This window comes from Lipophrys pholis (assembly GCF_963383615.2).
Source record: "Lipophrys pholis genome assembly, chromosome: 4".
Taxonomy (NCBI): Eukaryota; Metazoa; Chordata; class Actinopteri; order Blenniiformes; family Blenniidae; genus Lipophrys; species Lipophrys pholis.
Window position 1 is genome coordinate 28,771,892 of NC_137637.1, and position 27,445 is coordinate 28,799,336.

Here is a 27,445-nt window from a genome sequence, read left to right on the forward strand (position 1 = left end):
AGTGGGAGAGAGAGAGAAGGGAGAGGTGGTTACGTGGAGCAGCACCCCACTTCATCAGGCAGCATACGGCAGCCCTGCAGTGCGATCACACAGCATGGGAATGGGGCTATGAGATCGAGAGAAAGAAAGCAGAGAGAGACGAGAGCAAGAGGTGGTGGTGGTGGGGGGGGGCGAGTTAAAAAAGAAGAGCTTGAGGGATTTGCTCGGATGAAAAGGGGGGATGATCACTGAGTCTGCTGCCTGTCGTGGATGTGGGAAGGACGTGGCAGCAGCAGCAGCAGCAGCAGAGGCTGAGGTTCAGGCTGATCTGTGGTCTCCTGTGTTGAAGTAGCCGGCAGCAGGACGTCATGCCCTGTGAGGAGTGAGGGGTAGCGTGTGTGAGCCAGGGAGCAGCTGCTGTGACTGCATCTGCGCTGCCTGCACGTCTCAGACAGGCAGGGGATGCAGCAAACCTCTGCCCTGAGCACACAGGCTGCGAGCTGTACCCAGCGAGGAGAAGAACCAGGTGGGCTGGGGAAGTGGGGTAGGGGGGCGCCTGCCCTAGGAGGGAGCTAGCTTTACCGGCCGTGGTCCTGCAGCGATTCACGCGTCAGAGTCAAGAAGGCGCACCTGCCGCCCGTTGGATTCCGAAACCTGGATTTACTGCTTTGAGGGATGAGAAGCACGTTCAGTGGCGGAGCCACACAGCAGCCAGCAGCCTGCTGAAGAGTGTGAATGCTGGGCAGCACAGGGAGCACTGGCACCACCAAGGACACGCAGCCTTTTTCCACTGGCAGGCAGCTTACCTGGAGCTTTATCAAGGAATCTATACTTGGATTTGATAATGAATTGAGGAGTTTGGAATCAGCACACTGTGGAAATCCTAAGCCAACGTTTCTTTGATGTAGGATTTACAATATGTCTACCTGACCGTACTCCGTGAGGCTCTGGAGTAAGGACGAAATATGATTTGAGCAAATGTGTATTCCTTGATCAAAAATAACATGAGTACCTCAACAGTACTTTAGAATGCTGCTACCTTCATTGTATGAGCCTTGTCCTAGCTCTCAAAGAGGTTGACCAATGAAGCCATGGGACTCAGCCAGAGCTTTACAAGTATGTGGTGAAAAACCTGACCAATTCATTTTGGGGGAACTGAATATTTCTGTGTAGCATCCTGATGGAGTTATTTCTAATTTTAGAATAACTGACGGGGATATTTCTTTTTCTGGCAGATTGAATAATGTGTGATTATATGAAAATGTATAATTTGCTGATACATTTTTCCAATTTTCCCTAAAAATTGTCTAGCCTCTTGGTTTGTAGTGTTCAGTAATGTTATGCTTTTGCTGGACTAGTTAAGACACTTGTTTTTACACTCGCTCATCTGCTCACTAAAGGAATGTTTAGTGAGCCCTGTTTGTTGGAAGATGCCGCTGTGGCTCACTCCAACATAACCGCTAGTACCAAGCTTCAGATGGGCTTCCTTCCCTGCACTACCTCCACCCTCGCCTGACATTTCCAGTCAGTCACACTAACACCAGTGGGTGTGTATTAGCCTAGTCAGTCCCCTGCAGGGCTCGAGTGGCGCCTGCAGCACTTCCTACCCTCCTCCTGTGTTTTTGAGTTTAGCCCGGGCCCCCGCCTGTTCCGTGGGAGCCCCTCACCCCCGGCCTGGACCCTGTCTCCCCCCCACCCCGCCTGGTGCTGCTGCACTCGGCTCTGCCTCTGCTGGCCGAGGATGATGTGGCAATGCCATGTGTCGTCCTCTGAGTGCCGCTGCTACCGGCTGAACGGCTTCTCCCTGCTGAAGCGCTTCCCTCTCTCGGCAGATGGGGCCTGTGGTAAAGCCCTGGACCAGCCGGTGGGAGAGTGGCTGGAGCACGTGGGGCTGCCGCAGTACGAGAGCAAGTTCCTGCTCAATGGCTTTGACGACCTACGATTCATGGTGAGTCACCTGCAGCATGCCATCTCAGGGGTCGCTTCCACTTTACATCATCCTGCCCCTGCCCCTGTCATCCCCGCTGCGTTCGTCTTTTTGTGTCACCACTCTTGCTCTCTCACCCTCTGCTTGTCTCCCCTTGGCTCCACCTTTCCCCTTTACATGCCCCCCCCCCCCCCCCCCTCCTACCTCACCCCGCCTCACCCTTCATTCCACTTTCCTCATAACTCCTCCTCACCTCCGCTGTGCGATGCGTGACCCTGCTAAGATTTATGGGCCGCTCACTGAATCCCTTTAAAGAGGATGGCCTGTCACTAGTGGCAAGACAAATGACAGCCAGAACCCATTATCTTTTTCCCAGAATTCCCAATCATGATATCTCATTATCAAAGGACTCTCCAATTCTCCGACCCCCCCACCCCACCCCACCCCGACTCTATTGAACTTGTAGATTTACACACTTGACCCCCGTGTAGATACACTCAGATGGCCAGGACCAACCAGGCTCAATCGAAGCACACTGTTATTCATAGTAAACACTCTTTGCATGGTTGCCCCACAAATCTCACTAAATCCCCTCCTCATTGTGCTCTGCACTGTGCTCGTGGTGCTTATAAGACAGTCTCGCAGTGACTGCACAAAGTATGATTACACTGCAGCAGCATGCTGTAACACTGCATCTGTGGACAGCGCACTCATGGATATCACTATTTAATCATTTGTAAGCAGACCCGTGATTTCTGTTGTCAATGTATTATTTAACCAGGAAGCGCATGAGAAAAAAAAAAAAGATCTACACAGTTTAAAACCCCACAGAGGTTTTAAAAAAAAACAAACCCATGATGACACGTTTTCCCCAGATGTTTGACATTTGTTTTTATCGCTCACTTAGATTTCATATGAAAAGATCCTTTACGATGTAGCTACAAAGATGGCCACAATCCAATGAAATAGCGTTATCATGTTTCTTCTGAAGAACTGTGCGAGGAAATATGATATTGGCAGTGTGATTGAAGAAAGCAGAATTACATTTTCCATCCAGCGGTCATGTTTCTCTGAAAAAAAAAAAAAAAAAAAACTAAAAAAAACATGGCTGCACGCTGTAAATAAGCAGGCCTAAAGGGTGAATGTTGACGTTTCTGCGGCCTCGGAGTTGTATTAGCACCATGGGTTATGTTACATCGGTTTGTCACAGCTGAGCTCAGTGAAGTGAGACCCGTGAGCTCGGAGAAATGGTGGCAGCATTCACAGAAGAACTGCTGCTTCTCTGCTTTGTGCTTCCTTCTGAGGAGAGACGAGATCCGAGAGTCGAGGACCGGGGTTCAGATTTAGGCTCTAAAAAGGCTGATTTTGTGTTTCGTCCACGAGAAGCACACAGCAGATGTATGTGAGGGTAAACTTTCAATATCAATAATGATACAAAGGGATGTTGATAAATGCCTCATATGTGCTTGAAATACCTCAGGAACCGATTCCATTGATTGTTCAGATAATTCTTGCAGGCGTATTTATTTTTCGTACAATCAAGTATCTTGTTTAGATCTTATAAGAAATACACTGATCTAAATATTCCCTTGAATATCTTCTAAAACTGAAGGCTAATCCCATATGAGGTCTCTTGTTTCTTGTATTTGAAATGTATAATCTCAATGTCATTCTTATAGAAAAAAAAACAAAACCCCAGACCAAAACAGATTGTAACTATACAAACAAAGCAGGTGAATTTAATATGAATCATTCGATTCCAGACCAGTGCATGACCCTCTTGTTAAGCTGGATGATTCAATTATTTGGTCCATGCTTATCGAATGATTCACTTACAGTTTATTAAATAATTTCATCAAAATATTCACATCGATACTTTAGTCCATTAATTTGCTACAATATACTGAATTTTCTATTAATTTATAAAAAAAAAAAAAATGGTTCTAATATCGACATGAGTTATATCATGAGTGCATTTTTATAAATTCCAGTGAATCAATAAATTCTAGCTCAAACTTGAAATATGTGGGGGGGGGGGGGGTTTGTCCCAGTATTCACTAAATTAAATGTGTAATAAAAGAAGATACTCAATGCAGTTGGCCTCTTGTAAATCCAGTGCTGTTGTAAATCTGCCTTCTTGATTGATTTGCAATCCGGTCAGAGGTTTTAATGAAACAACAACTTGAACATAAACTGGACAGGAAAAATATTTCATACTACAACAGATTGTCGGTCACTTGTAAAATGTCACAAACAGTAGTAACTTACATTGGAGAAGAAGATAGAGAAGATAATGTCTGTGTATTTCTTTATTTTTTTTGCAGTAGTCGTGTTGATCAAGATGTTTGGGGCATAATGTGATGAATAGCATGGCCCATTACGCATTCTGATGCTCATTTTCATGGCACAACTAATGCATCTGCTGATCTTGATGCATCAAGGAAATAAATCATTAGCTCCACCAGGCAAATTACCCATGGATATTTACAAGGGATGTGGAGGTTGCAAACAACGGAAAAGGTCAGCGTCGTCACGCCGGCTTTGTGAATGTTTAATATTGTGCCCTTTTAGATTGGGCCGACCGGCTTCAGATGTCATCAATCTAACTCCAACTTGAATATCAGAACTCATTTGTGAGGAAGACGAGCGGACTGATCCGTAGAGGGCAGCACCGTGGCTCATATTCATGCATATGTTTATGTAATACCAGCAGATTGCGTATTAAAGGGTGACACAGCGAGGCCCAGAGAAAAGTGTAATTACACTTGGCCTCGTGCGAGACTCACGCCACATTTGAAACATTACAGAGCGAACCCAAAACTGATTTTTGAGACGCCGTATCTCCATTTCCATCAGCTCGGGGGAAAGTGAGGACCCTCCTCGTTCTCACTCTGAAGGGACGGCGTGCACAATCCTCTCTCAAGGGCAGAAATTCCATTTAATTTTCAGAGGGACAATAAATGGAAAAGTTTCTCAAGAGCGGTTTTTTGGAGGTGCACCAAATGTGCGGTCAGATGTACTGTTGTAAAACTTAGAAGTAGAAGTCCTATTATCACTGCGCGTACTGGATAACTGATGGGGTTATTAACTCTCTGGGTACAGTGGCACGGTTAAACGTATTTAGACAGAAATAGTTACGAAAATATTAAAAGTAGCATTTAAAAATATATACATTTCATTTATTTTACCGGGGGAGTCCTCTTGATATCGATTTGCGAGGGAGACCTGGCCAAAAGTCCAATTACAACACAAAGTGGAAACTACAAAATCTCCTTGGCTACAAGTACCACAGTGAATATCGCTTCAATAAAACGCTGTACAGTGTTTTCAGTTTCATGAATACTAATGTCACAAAACCAAACTGCAGTAAAATCAGTCGAGATCTTATCCATTTTTAGCAAAAAAAAAAACAGATCTACAAGGGCAGACAGATGAATAGAACAACTACCACAGACCAGATTGAGGGCGGACGCAATCTTTTCGACGTTACCAATACGTTTAGTTTCTATAATTAACCTAAGTGGCCCTCGCTCCCTTCTCCCCCTCCCCCGCTACTCCCCACCCATGACCTCACCCTACCTACAAATTGCCTTCCGCTGAAGATATACCGTTCTGCTTGGGAAGTTTCCTCGGGCCCGCCCACCAGAGCACGAGCGCAGGCACGCACATGATTCGACAGGGCTCTCTGCATGTGCTGATTGCTCAGAGATGCAGCTTTTGAGGGATCATAAATTATGAACAGCTGTGTGCCCATTCTCATAATTTTTACACGATGATTATCATTTTGTGCTTCTTTCATGCTACCAGAAGTGGGGCGCCCGTGCCTTTCATTCTTTTGGCCTTCATGCCCGCACTTTTCATACCAGTCAGAAATCCCACCTAAAAATAATCTTTTTTTTTTTCTTCTTTTTTTTTAAAATCATAAACCGTCATGCTTTGTTGCTCTAATGTCCAAAACTAATGTGGCAATGAGGCAAAAATGTTTAGTCCCAGTGCGGAACATCTTAGAAGTTTTTTTCCCCATCATGCATTTACATTGCATCGCCACTGCATTAATATTGCATCAGATTCTGCAGCCCCCTCCTTCTCAAATGTTATAATGTGAAACTCAACATACATATTGAAACACATAAACCTTTTCCCTCTGCCAGTTCGTTGTTACGCCCACTGACTTTTGAAAAAAAAAATGAAAAAAAAAGAAACAAAATTTGATTTTTCTAAACAATTCCTCTGTGGGGCAGAGCAATAGAGCAGCTCTAATTCACTGTTGCCTTAACTGAGTGCATTTAGTGAGATGAAGGACTTCTACCATGGCTACATCTGCAAGTCGTATCAGATTAAATCAAGCTACCATAGCTCATAAGCTATGTAAGAACTGAACCATACATTCCCGTCACATGTTTCAAATGCGGCATGAAATAATAAGTTTGCAGAGTCTCCCGAGGCATCATCAAACTTCAAACTGTGTTAATAAAAGTGGAGAATCTATTTTGGGCCTCACTTACATCAGACCCTGCTTCATTTTGACCTTTATTCCAGCGATCAGTGAGTAATCTCGCATCTGCACCCTGATACGGGCCCGTGGATGCTGCTGCATTGTGCTCTGAAACCAATCCAGATAGAGCAGATTGAGTAAAGACTACAGAACATTTTAACATTCTTGGCCAGGAAGAATCAATCTGCAGCAGTCCACGGGGAGAAAACGCTTAGCCCCACATTTCCATGCCTCCCCTTGTATCTTTGTTCCCGCATATAAACCGGAATTAGATGACAAAGCAACCGGTGCTGCGAACGAACGCGACCGTCTACGTGACACAGACAAGAATCTGCCTTCTGTGGGAGATTTCCAGGACGTGGCGAACGCGTAGTCCTCATTGTCTTTAAATCTCAAGTCAAGAAATCGTCTGAAACGTTTGAATTCCTTCCTGTCCGTGTACTTCGCCCTCGCTGAAATGCAGCAGTAAAGTGGCGGCGGCGTGGACGCTGCAGCAGATATGAAGGCTTTGTTCCCTCTGAGTCGCGCCAGATCAGATTGATTACTCTTGGCATGCACAATTTATTTGACTTCATTGTCCTCCCACTCTGTTGTTGCTGCTTGTGTCAGAGATGTGCATGTTCTGCGTGTGTGTGTGTGTGTGTGTGCGTGCGTGCGTGCCGTGTATGTTAAGAGCCAGTGCGCATTTGCAAAAGTGCAATTTTATCCTGGTAGTTAGACTGCAGAACATGTAATGATACTTCTATCGACCTGTGCAGACACTGCATATGTGTGGATGGATGAGATATACACTTCGATGCACCACTGATTTGTCTTGTATTGTATGCCGTTTGTCCACATTGTGTGTGTCACGTCTGTGTGTGTGTGTCTGTTTGATGGCCTATGCGTGTGTGTGTGTGTGTGTGTGTGTGTGTGCGTGTGCGTGAATGTGTTTACTTGTGTGTCCTTCTTGTGTTTGTGCACTTGCAGGGAAGTAACGTGATGGAGGACCAGGATCTCAGAGACATCGGGATCACTGACCCAGGACACAGAAAGAAAATCCTCCACGCGGCACGCGGCTTGCCCAAGGTACTCGACGTCATACCTTAACGTCAGCGCTGAGGAGCAACGGTCAGTTGACAGTGTCACTGAGTAGAAAAAAAACAAAAGCGTAATATAAGAACTTCCATACCAACATCAACAGATGAGCCAGAAACGGGCGAGAGAGAGATCGAGGTGCCACATTGGTCACAATTTCCAATATTTTTAGGTCACAGACGGATGTTAAAATAGAATTAAACCACGTTTCACCATGTTTCGCTTTGAGCTGGCCCTGATATTTAGAAGTAATGTGAGTTGACTGTACTGTAAATGTGAAGCCTGAACTTGTGTTGCTGCTGTTACAAAAAAAAAAAGGTGGAATGAATTCCATCAGCTCAGCTTGCACAGAACAAATTAGATCATTGAACCTAAGAGAGACGAATGGATTACAAGTCAATGGATCATCAAGGTCTGTGAGTTTGATCCCACGGACTTTGAATTATTTCTGCGCTTACAGGATATAAAGTCAATAAACTATTGAAGACCACAGGTAAAACACCTAATTTAATGGAATATTCAAATATTTTGAGATCCAATAGATTTTCTTTTTAAGAATTATAAGCATAAATAATAAAGTATAACACAAAGGATTGGGTTTGTTTTTTTAATTTGTGTGCAAAAAACATATGGAAATCTTATTTCTAGAATTTATTCATGGATAAAATATACTTCTGCAATGTGTTTTTACATTTTTTTTTTAGACGTAAAATAAAAGATTGATTTCTATTCCATTCAGATATTTCAGTCGCAAGGTTATCTGTCAGAAGACATCAGAGTGAAACCCACCATTCATTCATTTTTGCTTTGTTGTGAGTTTTTCTCAGACACTACAACATAAGCATGGATTTATTTGGGTTCACTGTGAGTCAGGGGTAGAACTTACAGCACAAATTAAAGACAATCAGTCTTGCATGCTTTCCCAAAACAACAACATCATGATACATTTATCAAAATTGTGAATTTAAATTTGATTAATCACGTTTTCTTTGTGCCGCACTCCCCCCCCCCCCCCCCCCCCCCCCCCCTTTATTCCCACAGTAGTTTGCTGAGTTTGCTTTGAAATACTAAACTTCTGAGAAGTTAACTCCAGCTTCAGCGACGGCTTCGCGTTGTCACAAAAGGGCCGTTTATTCAGTCACGTGGTTGTCGTTCGGTTAACCACACAGTGGTGACACCCCATTCCATTTTACCCGTTTTTTCTTGAAAACTTCTCACCTCCGTCTCCGCAGGTCAAAGCCCTGGGCTGCGACGGCAGCACGTCGCTCGCCTCCTGGCTCGACGGCCTCGGCCTGCACGAATATCTGCCCAACTTTCTTTCGAGTGGCTACCGCACGCTGGAGTGCGTGAAGAACCTGTGGGAGCTGGAGATCGTCAACGTAAGAAGCCTCTGATTTCCCCTTCAAGGACTCGACTGTGGTGGATTTGTGGCTCAGGCTCGAGGTTAAGAGGCGCTTTAAAAAATATTTAAAAAATGGGGGCATTTGCATAAAAACGACAGCAGGAACATTTTGAAAATTACTGAGTAATTAGCCGATAACGAACTGATAACATGAATTAAGCAGTGGTGAATGAAATGATGAAGTCAAAGTGGTGATTGATGGCAGGGAAACGTGTAATTTGGTTTTTATCTTCACGGAAACAGCGCCACAGTTTATGATAATTAGCAGACACAAAAGAGGAGTCATTTTTTTTTACGGATGCAGAGTGACGCATGTCCCAGTTTGGTTTCGCCGTGTGTGCAGGTGATCCGTCTGTGTGGCCGCTTGAGCTCTGAACACTTTCCCCGGAGTCTGCAGGATGATCGATGAAATGTTATTTATTCCGAAAAAAAAAGAAATTGCATTGTTCTCATGAACAAACATTTTTCTTAACGTTTCTTCGGTCTTTATTGTTAAGTGCTGGTTCTTTTAAGTCTTTTCAGAATCTTGTTTAACAGACAATGTGTTTTTAAATTAGCTGTCGCTGGCTGTGATGAGTGTTTGCAGAATATCTGTTTGTTTTGAAAGAGTCAAAAATTGAACCTCGGTAAAGCACTTCTAAAAAGAATTTTTCATGGCTGCGCTCCACAAATTCAGCTTTGCTGCTCATCCCACAAATGCAGTGTCTTTAAAATTGGCGCACAATCCAAATGGGAAATACACTTTTACATGAGTACAAGGCTTTTTACGGATCTTCTCTCGGCTGCAGTGTGGGATGTTCAGTATAATGTTGAGTGTGAGATGAAGCGGTTGACTGTATGTAAAGTATAGCTGACGTGAACTTTTCACTGATTTCTTGAGGCTGGTGTCAAATGACAAGGTTTGATTTTTTATTTCTTTTTTCCCTTCGTGTTTGTTTTTCTGACAATAACATTCATCCCCACTCCATTAGGTGCACCTTATCAACTACTGGTTAATGCAAATAGTTAATGAGCCAATCACAAGGCAGGGGCTTGATGCTTTTTAGGCAAAACCCAACATTTGAGTGACTTTGAACGTGATTGTTGGTCTCAGTCCAACTTGGACTGGTAGACTTGGCTGGCCACTAGAATGAGAATGTGGACAGACAACCATCTCTAGACTTCACAGAGAATGATGTCAACAACAGAAAATATCCAGGGAATAGGTTCCCCGAAGAGCGTCTCTGACCGCGCCACATGCTGAAACGTGAAGCTGATGGACCACAAAGGGAGAAACTGCAGTGAAAACTTTGGGTTTCACACTGGCTCAACGAAACCGGACAATATGGACGATTTGGAAAAAGTTCCTTGTTTTGAGTCTGAGGCTCGATTCCGTCTGCAACATTACAACCTGCGTTCGAAATGAGATTTAAACCACACAAAAGCGCGGATCCATCCTACCTTGTATCGACGGTTCAGGCTGATGCTGGTGGTCTCCTGGTGTGGGGCACACTTTGAACTCTCTCGTATCGAGCTCTGTTTAAATGCCACGACCCACGCGAGGATTGTTGCGTGACCTTTAGTTGCATGTACCGATGATGGCGACTTCTTCACACGCCGTGCCACAAAGCTTGAATCACCGCAAACTGCTTCGTTGAACGTCACAAATGAGTTCACCGTATTCACTGTAGCGCTCAACCCAATACAGCACCTTCGAGCTATGGTGGAAAGGGACGTGTTATTTCCGGAACGTGGTTAAATATCTAACGGTCCAGCCTAGTGTTACCTACTCAAGTGGCCAGTGAGAGCTGGAGTGACGCACTAAAAAAGCAAACTCATTACAAATGTAGGTTTTATTGATGTTTTGGAGGACAGTTAAGAGATTTGAGAGCATGAGACGGGTTCGTTGATGATGTGCTGTTGCAATATCAATTCTGCTTTTGCGATCCGTCTGTGTAATGACGGACCGTGTGTCTGCTCATCCCGCCAAAACATGCGGTGAAACTTTTCCAGTTACAAGTGTCTTCCCAGTAGTGCCTGAACACGACGGTCGTTCTAAATCCCGACTCAATTCTGTTACGTCTTTATAGCGCTGGTTACAACACAGCTATCCCACCCAGTTGAACAGAGTAAGAAAAACACCTTGTAGGAGGACAGTTGACAAATTCGCACGTGATCAGCTCCCATCTGAGCAACGGGGGAAATAAAAAAAAACAAAAAAAAACAAACTCCAATTTAACAGGAAGAAAACTCCAGCAGCGTCAGACTGCACACCGGGGGACAATTCTACCTTGACTGGTCTGATTTAGGGAAAAGTAAAACAGGACAGGTGATAAGAAGTCTGATGAGACGAAGAACTGCAGAGAAACAGAAGAAATGACTCGCTGATAGTGGAGGAGGAATATTCATGACGTATCCTGCAACTAGTTAACAGAGGGCGATGAGAATATGTTGGTTTCACTTTGAGAGCGTTGTTATTTTGTCTATTTTCTACACAGTCACTATGTTTCCACGACGTTAACATATGAAACATGAGCAAAATTATAAAAATTCCAATACACCTAATTTTGTTTTTTCCTCATAGATCATTTGTATGATTTGACAGGAATGCTTTTGCATAAATGATTGTTGAAGTATTCATACTGTAAATTTGTTTTTTTGAACGCTAAAACATCTTTTTTGTTTTCCTGAATGCCAGAACTGAGAGGTGCTCGAAGCGACGCAAACTGTGTTTTTACATGGACACAAATAATCCGAATGAGATTCTTCTGAGAGATTCTAATCCGATGGGGTCCATTTGGAAAGACACTATATTTTATTCCAACCCCTATTCCAAAAGGAGTCCACGTACATGGTTATTCACATTTCCATGTCACCGCTTGAAGCTTCACTCTCGACAAGGGGAATTTTTCTACTCGCTAGGCTTCTGGGTTAAACTGGATATGTCGGGACTGAATCGAATCATATAAAGCTGCACATCAATCTGATCCTTTTATTCAGTGTTCGTGTAAATCACTTTGGTACTGTGCTGGATCAACAATTTGCCTCACCGGTGAAATTATTATTATTATTTTTTTTATTGTCGTGGGATCCTTTTATGACCAAAGCCACTTCAGCCGCAGACCAGACAAAATATATCAAATCCGTCTGTTTTGAAAATCCACGTAAAGCAGAGCTGTCGCCTCTCTCTGGATCAACTCTAAACTGACTCTGCCTCACAACAAGCAGTATGTTTTGGTTCGATCATGCAAGACTTCCGACGTTTCCATTTTAAAAGATGTTATTGTCAACACCTAAAGGCATTTCTAGTTAGAGACTTTGACTTTGAATGCGATAGATACGTTCATTTGCAAATACATTTGGGTTAAAATATCGTAGTTTTCCGTCATGGAATAGGTCATTTTATTTATTATAGGTTGACTATATTGTGATTTATTCACATATATTTGAAAGTATTTGGTGCATTGTGATCTGGGTGACAGACTGTGCTCAGACTGTCACCCCCGCGACCCGGAAACGGATAAGCGGAAGAAAATGAATGAATGAATGAATATTTGAAAGTGTCATAGCATTTAAATATATACAATGTATGCCTCCTATGAATGGAAATTCATTTCGATTGGCCCCTATAGAATAATATGTAAAATCTATAACCAAAGATGCACTTCATTTACACTTCCCAGGAGTTACTGCATCATTATGCCTATTATAAACTTCCTTTGACAATCAACACTATAAAAACAACTTAAAGATCTATGGAAAATTTATAGAAAATCAGAGTTCAAGTTTTACTGGACAAACGAATAGGAAATATGAAATAATGTTGACTAACTTTTTTCTTCCGACAATCCAGCTTCAGCACACTACCTCCTACTGCTTTTTGTTAGTGTTGGGATGTAATTAATAAAGCAGTAGTCTCAAAACGATCCTATTCCAACAAACATTTAGTGGGCAGATTAGAAGCCAGGCTGCTCTGAGGTCTTCTCCGTCTCTTTATGCACATAACAAAGTACAGAGGCGCTTTGTCGAAGCACCAGTCAATTTAGATATACACGTATCATGATGCCTTGAAAATGATTAAAACTAAACACCTCCATCGATTCATAGGAGACGAGCTGGACTCGATGAGGAGAGTGGACAGAGAGAGGAAGTACCTCACAATTTGCACAATGGAATTTCAGGGCGGCGGCACTCAAATCCGCAGACGTCTTGCTTCTTCCGTTTTTTTCCCGTTTTCATATACAGGGATTGCTTATAAGATTAATGACGATTTATGGGATTGCTAAACATCACAGAGCTGACATGTGCAGCTTTTGTCCCGTCAATGTCCATTTGCTTGGTACACACAGTAGTTCTGCGTATGCTATGACAGCGTAGCGGACAAAAAAAAAAAGCAGGTGATCCAACATGGCTGACGAGTAATCAGACAGAGCCGAGTAAAGCGCTCAGTAATAGCCTTCATACCCCCCCCCCCCCCCCCCCCCCCACACACACACACACACACACACACACACACACACACACACACACACACACACACACACACACACACACACACACACACACACACACACACACACACACACACACACACACACACACTTATCAGTGCATTAATTTGTGTGCCTGGTTGTGATAAACACGGAGGCAGTGGCAGTAAAATAGCAGAAAACAGCAACAGCTGCAGCAGCAGCAGCAGCAGCAGCAACAGGGAGGCAGCAGCCAAACGTGCCGCCGTCTATGCAGTGTGTGTGAGGGATGGTGTCCAGAAGACTGCGATGCAGAAAGATGGGTGTGAGTGGAGGGCACATTACTTTCAGTGTGCAGAGTAGCAGAACTGCCTCTGAGCGTCTTGGCAGAGCTTTGCCCATTACATTTCCCACATCCTCCTCAGCATCTTACAGCAAATAGCATCAAGCGTCACGATGATCTATGAGCCGCGTTACTCTCCCGCATGCTCCCAACGTTCTTTATTAGTGTTTTAAAAAAGAAAAAGAAAAAAGAATTGTCTCTGATTTTGCACGCCTCATGGTCTCCGGTCTCAGTGGGAGTCTGCACACGATGATAATGAAAACAGCGGCAGAAACCTGGCGTTCAGACCAGTTTCCTCTTCTGCCTCCGACTCTCATCGAATAAATAATTGAAGCCCTCAGACAAAGAATCATACGAGCCTGTTACGGACTATTTTGTACCAGCCACATAATTGCAAATGTAACATTAATCACTCAACATCCACCTTTACTGGATGAGCATGAATGTTAATGGCCAATTATGCAAATGTACAGTATTAAAATAATGAGTTTTGAATACATAAAATTAACCTATGCTTCCTCCTGGGAGGATTTTAGACACATGAGCCGAAAGGGTCTTTGCAGAAGATTTAAAGGGAAACAGATACAGGATATCGACATGTTGACTCACCAATGCAACTTTTATATTGTTACAAATGAAATGCATGAATGAATATATGCGGTGCATCATCAGAAAGTCCTTTGACTATTTGCATATGACAAATTGTCCTGAAATCAGTGAGGTTTTTAATGGGTTTTTGTTGTTGTTTTTTCTGCGTTTTACCCACCCCACCCCCAAAAAAATGAATGGTGAATTATGGAGCATCCCAAGAAAGAGACAGAGCTGTACTTTAAGCTTACGGCAAAACAGATTGAGGCTGAATTATTGACGAGAGTCATTTCTGTTTGCCTGTGGATGACTGCCAGTGCGGAGTGCATGCCACCAATTCTGTGTCAGTGTATTCTGGATGTATCTGTATTAGCAGGGGTTAGAGAAATTCCTGAAATATGGATGCAACGGGGGATTTGAGAGTCCCACGTTAAGCCTCGGTGTTTCCCTCTTCAGGTGATCAAGATTGGTCCCCTGGGTCACAGGAAAAGGATCATTGCCTCTCTGGCAGAGAGACCCTATGAAGAGGCTCCAACTAAGTCTCGTCGTCTGTCCCCAATCATGGTAAGACCACTGAAGCAAAGACACATATTCAACACAGGTTAAAGGTCTTGTTATGGGCGACAGTGATTTCACGCGCAAGAACACAGTGGAGCTCGAGTAGGACATTTTTAATCTAAGGACCACAGCAGCCTTTGTGCCACAGCTTTACCACTGATGTGCAGAAACATACTGTCAGCGCTAATTTGGTTAATAGATTAGATATGCTTAATGTGCACAATTAGAGGGGGTGGGGGGTGGGGGTGGGGGGGGTGGGGTTGGGCTCCGCATGCCCTCGATATAACCCAGATTTAGTGTCACTGTCCGCAAAACAGTTTTTAAAATACTGCTCACATTTCTTTGCTCGTGTCGTCGATGTTCGTAAGAGATTGATGATGACGCCCCGTTATTTCTCCAGATTGAACAAGGATCCCAAAACAGCTTAAGAGTAACATTAATCAGCATGACATGGTTGAGCCGTGTTTCCACGCCAACATCATTTAGTGAGAAAACGGATCGTCTCCTTTCTGCGGCGAATATCTAATTTTGGAATGAGATTCTTCTATATCATTATGTTCACAACAGTTAAATACTCAGGGCTGATTTCCCAGGCAGATTAAATCCGGGCTGAAGAGAATCGAGAATCTCCATGGAGGGGGGGGGGGGGGGGGGGGGGGGGCTCTTTTTGTGGAGGATTAAGGCTTGGATGGAGATCATGGAAACTAGCCTGTGCACACGCTTTGCTGTCAAATCATTAATCTGTGGCGCTTGTGTATATTTGTGTTTGTATGTGTGTGTGTCTGTGGCAGTTCCATGACCTTCTGTCCCAGACCACGTCTCCCCTCAGTCAGATGGACCCCTACACCAGTCGCTCCATGGACATGCTGCTGCCCCAGGCTGAGTCGGACCGGAGGCGGAGAGGAGTCGACCAAGACTGCAGCGTATCTCTGCGCTCCTACAGCGAGAGGCCGCGCTCTGTAGTGAGTCCTAATAAAACGTACTTTAAAGCGGCGGTTGTTCAAATTAAAGTTTAGAATATTTAGCTGCATCGGTGAGCTACACAAATGCTCGCTTTCATTTTTTTTTTTTTGGGGGGGGGGCTTCTTTTTTACTTTCAGGTTGAGTTTTGGTGTTTGTCTTGTGGCTTCCACTCTGCGGTGACCTCTCCGGGTCACTGCAGTATTCAACTACCATGTATCTCACTCACATGAAAGGAAAGAGCCAAAGTCCTCGGAACAAATCAAACCTTTACAAACCTCCCTGTCATTCCTCAGTCCTCTCATCCGCCTCGGCTGCCGCCAGCCTCGAAAAAAAGCCCCACTGATGTTAACTCTAGTTGTCCGCTCACTTTCATCAACGTTTGTTTTTCTTTGTTTGCTACTTCAGCCTGTTTCCTTTGACTCTGCTGAACCACGTTGAACTCGGAGGTAAAAGTTGGCTTTCATGCGCTAATAATAGTAGAAACCGTCACGTGCAGTGAGCGTACAGGTACACCATCTTATAATTTCTTTTGTGCGGAAGAAAAATCAGAATTGGAAAGACTTGTTACAGAGTCAGTACTTCTGGTTCAAATTTACGAAGGCTGAATAATGCATTAAAAGAACTGCTAAATGCGGAAAATTTGGGGGATTTTCATCTTTGAGCATCGACACAAAGGAGGAATTTCATCCGCTCAGTATTTCCTTGGTGATTCGGAAAGAAATGCAGGACAACATAGTTTTGTTCTCCTGCTTTGTCACTCCTAAATTATATCAAATAAGAAGACGATAGTTATTCCTTCTCATGTGTAAAAGAAAGACAATCACAGGTTTGGCTGATCCTTCACTGATGCTGGCTCAGTTGCATGTATTTGTTTTAAGCTGTATAACTAATAGAGAACATGAAAGATTCATAGAAGATAACCAATGTTCAATGACCTGTTACTGATGCAGCAGGCAACAAAAAACAGAAACAAACTACAACAGCAAATAACCCAAACACTCAAATGACAAATTTATTTAGGACTTTTAAACAGTGAAATTTGCTCCCAACCATTACTGCGGATGAAAATATTATTGAAATATTTGAAAGTCAAAACATGACAGTATTGAATTATGGCGCTTGCCCTACAGCTGATTCTGATCGTTGTTGACTGTCATGAATTCTGCTCAGCCTCGGCGAATTTCCCGGTTTCTTCGCGAAGAGAACGGACTAAGAATAACTCGGCGATCAAATTTTAGCATTTGCTAAAGGTCAAGCTGCGACGCAGACAGTCAAGCTGGCATGCCTGCTTCCTGACTCACTGAGGCCAGGGAGAGCGCAAAGGGACACATCCGCAAGTGAAGGGAGCTGCCGCAGTGCTCAGCGGCCGCGATGTGCACAATCAATACTTCACATATTCCTAATACCTTAAAGCGTCGTCATCATAAGTAGGGTTTTCCTCTGACAGGTGATTTATGAAGGAGCCGCGCGCAGCCTACATTGACCTAAAGGCCCGCGGCGCATGAATATTTATAAGGCTACTTGCATATCAAATAGGACCAAAGTGCTGAGCGGACAGTCTTTAGGTGCTTTAATGTCCAACAGGCAGTTCTTTTTTTTTTTTTTTTACTGCGCCGGCTCAACTGAGACTCACACATTTGTGCTCGCAGTCAACGAATGCAGTTACTTTTTTAGCTTCAGTTCAACCCGCTTGTTTGAATTGGAAGAACTTCTCGACACAACTTGAGCATTTTTACATTAAGCCAATTGGCCGAGGGATTCAAACCAGCAAACCCTGCCGCACCCAAGCCCCCACTGTCACCTAAATGTTAAATATGAACATTCTAAAAGGAAAAAAACGTTTCATGAGAAATATATGCTCATCTTAATATTTAATGTCTGCAACGCGTCTCGACTATAAGGCAACAAAAGGTGGGAAATGTCCCACAAGTTGCCAAAAAAGAACATTAACTTGATTAATAACATTTCAGAGAGTTCCTCAGGAGTAACGATGGCCAGAGGCCACATCATCCGTGAGACCAAGACATGTCTTTGGATTGTGGTAGGAAGCTTGTAGAAACCTATAATGTAATAATACCAAATAATTAAAAAAAATTAAAAATTCAATTACAAGCATAATTTAAAGAGACGGCTCACTCTTGATGTGTTTTAGATACTTGTCTATTTAAAGTACAGCACTTTGGCTTCAGCTGTTGTTTTAAAATCAAAATAAAGGTGACTTGACCTGACAGTGATGCATAGTATACTTCTTCAATAAGTGAATATGACATGCAAACTGCGCGTTCACAGTGTAACCACCGCTTCACGGAGGGATGAAAGTATTGTGAGCTCTGACTTCCTGTTTGTGCAGGACAGACACAGTGAGCGGCACAAAGAGTCTCGTCTGAACCTCCGGCCTCCGAGCCAGTCTGCTACCTACGCCACAGTGTCCGCCTGGCACCACCAGCCTGAGAAACTCATCCTGGACTCCTGCGGGTACGAGGCAACAGTAAGTCGCCTCCGCCGCCGCCGCCGCCATCGGGAGTACACCGTCACACCGTTACTGCTCACCGATTCCAGATCCTTCCTCCGCAGTTTGTGTATTTTCCTCTAGAGGCTTCTCGAACGCACAAGCTCTGCATCCCGTTTGATTCTACAATCTTTTAAAAATCAAGTCATTTTAAAAGACTAAGCGTGTTTTAATAGATGCAATAGTTCACTGGTAAAAGCAAATGATTTTCAGTTCAGATTAAGAATTTTAGGCGTTTTACTTTCTTCTGTAGAGGTCAAATAGAGACACAATGTGGTTATTAGACCTTCCACTTGGATCACATCATTTTGACAAACGTTTATCTTCTATATTTCCAATGGAAAGTGACATTTAAGGCCTGAGGCCAACGATAACTCTCCTGGAGCCACCAGACAGACACGGCTGCCACAGTATTCAACATGTTTACGAATGAATGCAGGGACTTTCGTCTGCGTCTTGTGTTTCAAATCAGCTTGCAATGTGTCGCCATCAGCGTTGAAGTGTTGTTTTCATTCTTTGCGTTAGTACCTAGGTTCAATGATTATCAGGGATCTACGAGGGATTGAGTCCACACAAGATGCCTGCGCTAAAATTAGGGTAAGTAATTGCAGAGGTTTTCACATCTTTTTCTACGAATCTGATTTATTTATTACCGTAAAAAGAACTGTATTTGAAGGCGGTCGCTCATAAATCTGTATGGTGCAAAGTTACAACCTGCATCACAACAGTAATAAAAACAATAGAAATAGATTATTGGATGAAATGGATTGTAATAGATTATAAAAACTGAGCATGTTTTTCAGTTTAGTTTGAAAGCGGCTCACCTGAGGTCGCTCTGGAGCAAACACCCTAAATCTGTCTGAAATGAAAAGTTGCAGTTTCCTATAGAGACTATGATCTGGAGCTGACACTTAAATCACATGCTTTTTGAGTTATCTTGTTAATCGGCGAACCAACAGCAGAGAAAACCTACAGCTTTTTGTAGAGGTCAATCACCACCTTTAAATGGAATCCAACTAAAAATATCTAAAGCTGTAGTGAAACGTTTTTAAGCTCACTCTGTTGTCCCTCCTCCAGAAATCTAAAGACGCTAGAAAGGGTCCTGTTGTCATATTGTCCATTACCTATAGAGGGGTGAAGTTCATCGACGCAGCCACCAAGGTAACAGAGAAAAGTGTGTTTCTGTCTAGCGGTTGTTCTTCCTGAGCTCACGTTGTCCTCCCCCCCCCCCCCCGTAACCCGTCAGACCATCGTAGCAGAGCACGAGATCAGGAACATCTCGTGTGCCGCCCAGGACCCAGATGACCTCTGCACCTTTGCGTACATTACCAAGGACCTGAAGAGCGGCCACCACTTCTGTCACGTCTTCAGCACAGTGGAAGTGGTGAGTTATGTCATTATTTATTTGAGGGGGGGAAAAAAAACCCAAATCTGAGCACAACAGACTGCGTTAATACAAACTGTTCGATCTGCTTCGTCAAGATTTTTCTTTATTTTTCTAATAATGTAACAAAGACTTGATTGTCCTTTGCACATAATCAGAAGTCCTGCGATTAAATCAGCACGCCGCTCTTCCTATGGACATCATTTCCTTGATTGGCTCATGAAAAGGCCTTGATTGAAGCCTCACTCCTGCTATGCGTGGAATTTTCAATGTACAGGCACAGGTTGTGTTTTCACTTGTAGATCGACGTCTACTCAAAGGTCAACAGCAATCTCTTACCGCGGGGTAGACGGACCACCGTGGAGCCGCCCTCGCTCGCTCGGACCAGTTTTTTTTCAGCTTTGCGTGGAAAACGCGGCTTTGCAGAAAGACGAAACAATAGCTTTCCCCCTCGTCCCTCGTTTTGAACGCACGTCGTTCCGAACAAGAGCCAGCGGATGATTATACGATCTAATTATCCTGAAAATGTGACGAGCGGCTCGTTGGAGTGCCGCACGATGTTTTGATGAGGAGCACAAACTGGTGCGTTAACAGGCCGGTGAAAACGACTGCAGGTGGATTTTATTGTGGAAGCCGGATGGCAGCCGTGGCGGTTTAGTCACTTTTGTGTTGTTTTTTTTTCCTGAAACAAATTACGGAACTTAAATGGTTCGTTAAAGCGCACAATCACAAGCCTTATTACACAATTTGTCTGAATGTTAACTGGCGATTAGTTAAACTCCGGGGAAAAAAAAGAACTTGCTACCGATCCAAACATGTTTTTTTTCCTGTTTGGCGCAGACTCAGACGTACGAGATCATCCTCACGCTGGGGCAGGCGTTCGAGGTGGCTTACCAGATGGCCATTCAGTCCAGGGCGAGACAGTACGTCCCCCCTTCGTCTCTGGCCTCGGAGGTCGTAGAAACCAAAACCAGCCGGCCTATCTCTCAGTCGTGGAGCAGCATGCGAAGATCAGCAGTGAGTACCACCCCGGCGGAGCGTGAGCGTGAACCTCCGGAGGGTCGAATTATCTCTGGGGCGGCAGGAGAATCTGTCGTGGAACCACGACTCAAGAGGAAGGTGCCCAGACCTCGTGACCGACTTTCTCTGTGCTGGGCCACCGACAAAAAAGTCACTCTGTGTGTGTGTGTGTGTGTGTGTGTGTGTGTGTGTGTGTGTGTGTGTGTGGTACAAAGTGATGACTCACTACTTTGCTAACAATTTCATCTCGCCCACCTCCTCAAACTCTTGAGTCACCAGCGATCAGGGAGGGAGGGTTTCTATTCGTGCATACGGGAAATGTGATGAATGAATAGTTATATTTGCTGCTCGCAGGCGGGTGTGTGTGTGATTTCCTCTGGGACTTTTTTGGTTTTCATTTAATTCCGAGGACTGGTCACACCCACCCGCCACGCCCCCCCCCCCCTCCCACCCACCCCGAAAAACCCGTGTGTGTGTGTTGTTGCGTGAGCGCGCGTGCAGGAGCCTGAGGCCGCCGCGCCGATGCATCGACCTCCCAGGGACAATAATAAGCGCTTAGACGATCAGCGTCACCTGAGAGAAGCGCGCCGCTGGAGCGCACGCTCCTGCAGAGGCACAGATCACTTTGTTTTACTACCTGCCTGTAAGGATAATATATGGAGTGATCACAGTGCTGCATAATGAGCCCGGCTGGTTGTTTAAGCTGGAGATGAGAAGGGGGGGCTTGATTGCTGTCAACTGTAATTTGTCTTAATGCTTCTCGCTGCCACCGAGTGACGTCGGGTTCAAACAGAACCCCCCCCCCTTACCAAAAGAAAAGAGCGATTGATGGTCTGCTGAGCGATGTCCCCTGAAGTTACACTTGTATCTGTCGGGTTTCACACTCTCCCACGGCACACAAACAGATCAGACCAATAGTAATTTATTCCAAAACATAGTGAAGAAAAGCGAAAAATGTCTGCATTGCAGGTTCCGTTTAAAAATGCACAATGTGATGCAGTATTGAAAATGTTAATATTTTTCAAACAGTTGATTTTGTTGCGATTACCTTTACAAGTAATGCATCGAGCATTTCTTCTTCTTCTGGACAATCAGCAAACCTGATGATTATTTCTTCCTGCTTCCTGACAAAAAGGTTTAAAAACTGTTGCTCAGTCGTCGTGACGAATGTTAAAAAATTGGCAGCGGCGACACATCGGTTGTTGTACATGACAGTAAATGTCCCCCTCCCTCTTGGAATTCATCCAAAATTAAAGAACGAACACAAATCTACTCGAATAAATGGAATTCACTGCCAAGTAGCGTCGCCGCTGATAGGAACAATTGTGATCATAAATACTCGGAGACAAGTATTATACTTCGTTACACACTCCCGGCTGTGTCGAGGCACGACAGCGGCGCAATCCAGACCAAGAGTCAGTGAATCACCAAGCTACAGATCCATAATTAAACTACTATATAAGTTCTTTTAACAATTCAGATATTTATCAAGAGCATTTTCAACACCATAATAAAGCGGGAATCAGTTTGACACGATACAAGTCACGTGAACTTTTTCAGTTGTCTTTGTAGGAAATAAGAATTACTGTGATTATATCACCTGCAATGTCCGTAAATCCCACAATATGCAGATGATATGTTATTCTATTGGCTTAACTTTTGTTGACAATAATCAGATTAGGTAAAAATGCAGTTACTGCTGAGGTGTGAATATCCAGAAGTAAGATAAGATCCGGGACATACTAAAGTTTGTCGCATTATAACAAGTTTTCGTAAAGTTTACAGCTCCAGGCATTACGCTCTGTCAGTTTCTCAAGTTCAATGTCACAAACGTGAAGTTTCAACCCCAGATTTGTCGCGGTTCGGCCCTAAACACACGGGAGCCGGAGTTGTTGGGATCTTTCTCGACGGAAACCAGCTTTATTGAGTGATGAGTGGGAGAACTGTGATCTGACCTCTATAACTCGGTAACCCGCTGATAACCTGCTGATAACCTGCTGCCGCCACTGGATGTCTTCACTGTGCAGCCGGTGCGTTGAAATGCTCTGTCCCTCTTCTTCTTCTCTTCTTTTTAACGTATCTTTTGTTCTTGTCTTCTTGGTCCTCCTGCCTCCCAGGGTGCCCCTCTGCTCGAATGCCGCTGCTGTCACTGTCACACGTGTACTACCCACCGTCCTTCCTTCCTCCCGTTGCACTCTGTTAGCCCTGGAGTCCAGGTCCTTCTCTTTCCTTTCCTCTATTCAATCCCCAGTCACCATACATCCGCTTTACACACCGATCCCTCCGTTCTTTCTTTTTCCTTGTCGTTGGGGTGCTGAGGTTGCACTTTTGTCTCCCCTGTTTTCTGGTGGTTTTCGGACTGAAGCCATGAATATTTTCCTCATCCCTTTACTTTCGCATCCCTCATTCTCATCCTACATTGTACAGATTAAGACGAGGTTAGTTTAGGTTCCTGTGGTTCAGGGTCTCTTGATGCGATGAATCTTCTCTACATGAAGACTGTTGGCTAAAATGTGCAAATGGGTTTTATCTTTATTTATTTTTTCTTCCATCGTGGCGGTAACCCTGAAGTCGTCTCCTTTCGACTTTTTCCTCCCTTTTTCTTCTTTAAGGCTTTAAGACATGTTGAACTGAAGGTGTCATTTATGAGCAGAGAGTCTGCAATATAAAATCCCTCCCCCGACATTAGGTTAATATTCATTGAATTCTCAGCGTCATGTACTTATTTTTGTGCGTCTTGACTGTTCATGCCATGACAATAGCCACTGGTTTAAAGCACAAGTTGCTTCTGAAATACTAATCAGCCGATTTCTTTTTTTTTTTTTTTTTTTAGTTTTGTAACTCCCAGGTCGTGATATCTTTGGTTTACTGCTGCGGCTTACAGGCGCTGTGTGTGTTTTCTGTCAGACATCCTCCATTTTGTGGATTGAGCCCTGAGTGTCTGTGATTATACCATGATCACTGGACTGTACCTCTAATCCACATGCACGTGTGTGAGCTGAGGACTTGTCAGTGTGGCACAATGGCCTCCACTGCCGCACGTCTCACGCCCTCCTCTCGTCCCTCCTCCCTCCCTCCCCTCCGGCAGATCGACCCCCTGGAGATGGAAGCAGACATGCACTCCCTGGGCAGCACCACCTGGCTTTTGGACCAGCGGGACTCCAACAGGCGCCCAGTCAGCACCAAGTACGAGACCACCATATTCTGAGGCCGGATCCCCTCCACACACCAAGCCGCCCCCCCCGTCCCCCCTTTCTGCAACCCCGTCGTACTTTACCTCGCCACCCTTTACATCCGGTTTCTCTATTAATCGTACACGCACACACACACACACACACAAACACACATACATGTGAGCCCCGTGCCTTCTCACTGTGATGGTATAGCATCCCTCAGGGCTGCCTACTCCTGCACCCTCCTTTGCCCTGCCCAGCGACCCACACCAACCTCCCACCTGCCATGACAAACACTCCTGCGGCTCTCCCGTGCCCCCCACAACCAACAACCCCTGGCAGCCTCCCTTGCCTGTTGCTGCAGCAGCCAATGGCGGAGCCCTGGAACGGATGATCCCGGACTGATCTCATTTTACAGTGGCCCTGCTCTCTCAACCAAACTGCCTCTTCTTCTTCCTCCTCATCCTCCTCTTCCTGACAACTTGCATCTGCCTCCAAATCCCCGATAGCTCCCAGAGGTTGCATCTTTATTATTATTATTATTATTACTTTTTCTTAATGATTTTCTTTTCACAGGCAAAACAAGCATGCTTATTTTCTTTTTCTTAACTTAACTCTGTATCTAGACTTCACACTGGCTTAGAACTGACAGCTAGTTGAAGCATTTCCATAAATGTTCCATTTATAATTTAGGTTTCATGTGAACGCAGCAGGTCAGCGTGCTGAACCGTTAAAAGATCCGTTTGACATTTTGAGGAATATGCTAATTTGATTTGTTGCAGGGAGAGAATATTGATACCACCTTCATGTCTGTACAAAACACATTTGAATCCTACTACCAAGCCTCTGATATTTACAACAAAAAAAAAACCCCACACATACACACACTGTGGCATCGAGGGGTTAGGTACCATGTCTATCAAAGACATTTACATTCTTCTTTATTTTATGTTGTTTATTAATGTCTTGGAAGTCTTTTATCAATATTAAAGATGTACAGCAGTGAGGTTTAGTTATACTGACTTTGTTACCCTCATGTTAAAGAGGTATTTTCCCTTTTTTTTTAAATTAATAATGACCAATAAGCTAATACCTGCCAATAATGTCATAATCCTGTCTTATTTCAGTTTTTTTTTGCAGTTTCCTTATTAAAAAAGAGACACAGTGAATGGTATTGTCATCATATTCAGCACTCTCTCTTAGTCATGGCTTGGAAAAAAAAAAAAGCTTTTGTTATTTTATTACATTGTTGGCAAGTTATTATATTATCAGATTTATTACACAATTTAGAAGGAGGACAAATTCTTACTTTATTGGCTATTATTATATTAATGGTTGTTACAAACGTAGAACACATTTTTCTTTCTGAACATTCAGTCTATATAGAGCGAATCAATTTAAGCTGCAGCGTCGTCTGTTTCGTGCAGTAAAAACTTGCTCAAAGGAACAACAGAAATGGTTAATTGTTAATGGGGTTAGCAGTGAGCAGATCTTTTACAAAAAGCAGCTTTTTCATATTTACTGTGCAGATGTGCGAGTTTGGGACAAGAAACACGCCTGTTCCCCAAAATGTTGAACTTTCCCTTTAATGGCACCTATTAAGTAAGTTCTTAGATTATACAATTGTAATTTAATCCAACTTTGATTTGTATTTCGGTTCTTTTAAACATATGTTGTTGGTTTTTGTTTTTTTATTTACCTTTAGAAATGTTTGGTTGTTTTGCCTCAAGACAGTTATTTTTATTTTTTTTTTTCTTTCTCCACCTGTAGCCTGTCCTGTCTTACCAGGCATCTACCACTGTGAGGCACTAGGAGGAGGCTGCTTTGCTAGCATTGGGATGCAAGATGGACAATTACTTTAATGAAAGACAATTCAGCAACATGCAGCAGACAACCCGTTTCCTTTTTCTTTTTTCTACGCATTTGTACAGTACCCATAGCGAACGCCGCGACGGATTGGTCCCGACCCTTATCACTGATGTCTGAAATCAAAAAACGGACCAAGAACTGAGACCTCGTGCAACATTCACGGGGGAGGAACAACTTCCCTTCACTTTACCGAGGACGACAGCCTTACTTCCTATTGGTTACTTATAATCGAGAGCCCGCCCCCTCCCGCCTCCCCCGTAACACCGCCCAGACCAACAACTGCACGCCTCCACCCTGCTTCTGGAAGACTTTCAAAAAGAGCAAAAACAAAAACAAAGCGACAACACTTCTGATTTCTTTGGTGTATTAAAGTGACTGGGATGACTTTGCTGTAATGATGGTGCGGTTTTGTCAGGAGGAGTCTCTGCTCTGGCCTTGTACTGCCCAGTGCCTCTTAGCATTTATGGTAGCACTGAGAGCCTCCGAATCACAGTATCTTCTCGTTGTCAATCGAAAGGTAAAGTAAAGAAAACAAAACAAACAAACACTGTGGGTAGAAACACTCTCCCTTATAAAGCCCTGGTTTTTATTCTTACGCTGCAAATGGGAGAGTAATGCATTTTGTGATACTTTTTGATAGACGGAGGCTGACTGAAACAGAAGGGGTCCTAAAGGTTCCCCACGCTATTACAACCACACACACACACACACAAAAAAAACACACACACAAAAAAAACACACACACAAAAAAAAGAATATTAATTGTACTGACTGAGTTTACATTTCACAATTTTTGTAAACTAAATGTGGACTTTAATTGGGGTCTTAAACAAGACGTGATTTAACTCGAGTGTATTAAAGAGCCCCCAGCACAATCCAGTGCACATATACCCCCCCCTCCCCACACACACATACACACACACACATAGCATCTTATTATCATGATCACACGGGGAGGTATCCATGCTGTTTCACACCGATTTAGTACACGCAAAGTATGTCACTTGGAAATAAATGGCAGTGAAAAAAAAAAAAGGATTTAATTCCCAGCACATCAGAAGAGCCAAATCTGAACGTAGCTCCGGTGTCGTGTTAATGCAAATGGATTTGTTATGCCGAGAACACGACACCTTTTTTTTTTTTTTTTTCCTTCTTCTTCTATTTTGATTGTTTATATTTAAAAAAAAAAAAAAAGAAAAAAGAAATTTCCTCCTGCACTGTGACTCAACAATGCTTGTCGTGGAGTAGACACGTACCTGTTCCCACCCCCCGCCTCATCTCTCCTCCCCTCGCCGTCGCGTGCACTACCGGCCGTGCTGTATGGCTTCGTTTTCTGTCTGTCCTCATGGGAGTTTGGACCGTTAACTGTTGCGTCATCGACCACCGTCCTTGTTCTGTGTGCGCCGCGGAGCAGTGAGGGCCGGGGGCTCCTCTCCAGGAGTGTGTCTGGAGACTTGACTGTTAAAAGACGCGAAGCGGTCTGTGTGTGGTACCGTGGCACTTTGTTCTGACTGTTAGCTTCCACTGATGATGCATGTTGGCAGTTTGTTTTGTTTTCTTGTGTGTGTGCGTGCGTGCGTGCGTGCGTGCGTGTGTCATGTTCCCGTTGATGCACTTGGCCTGAGCAGTCTTTGTATGTACTGTAGTAGTGTCTCGTCTCTTCCTCGCTCATCTTGCCATTTGCTTTTTACGTCCCCCCCGTTCATACGC

General features: G+C 43.9%; 1 protein-coding gene across 1 annotated transcript; it reads left to right on the top strand.

Annotated features, from left to right (window-relative positions):
* Positions 1 to 26,758, top strand: anks1ab (ankyrin repeat and sterile alpha motif domain containing 1Ab). The gene is made up of 13 exons (XM_080461934.1): positions 1 to 1,095; positions 1,812 to 1,927; positions 7,371 to 7,469; positions 8,711 to 8,857; positions 14,716 to 14,823; positions 15,609 to 15,779; positions 18,131 to 18,268; positions 18,815 to 18,886; positions 19,367 to 19,450; positions 19,536 to 19,673; positions 20,514 to 20,690; positions 23,782 to 23,879; positions 25,637 to 26,758. The coding sequence occupies exons 1-13, from the start codon at positions 1,071 to 1,073 to the stop codon at positions 25,668 to 25,670; spliced, it is 1,407 nt and encodes a 468-aa protein (XP_080318060.1). The 5' UTR covers positions 1 to 1,070; the 3' UTR covers positions 25,671 to 26,758.
* Positions 26,759 to 27,445: the final 687 nt, after the last annotated feature.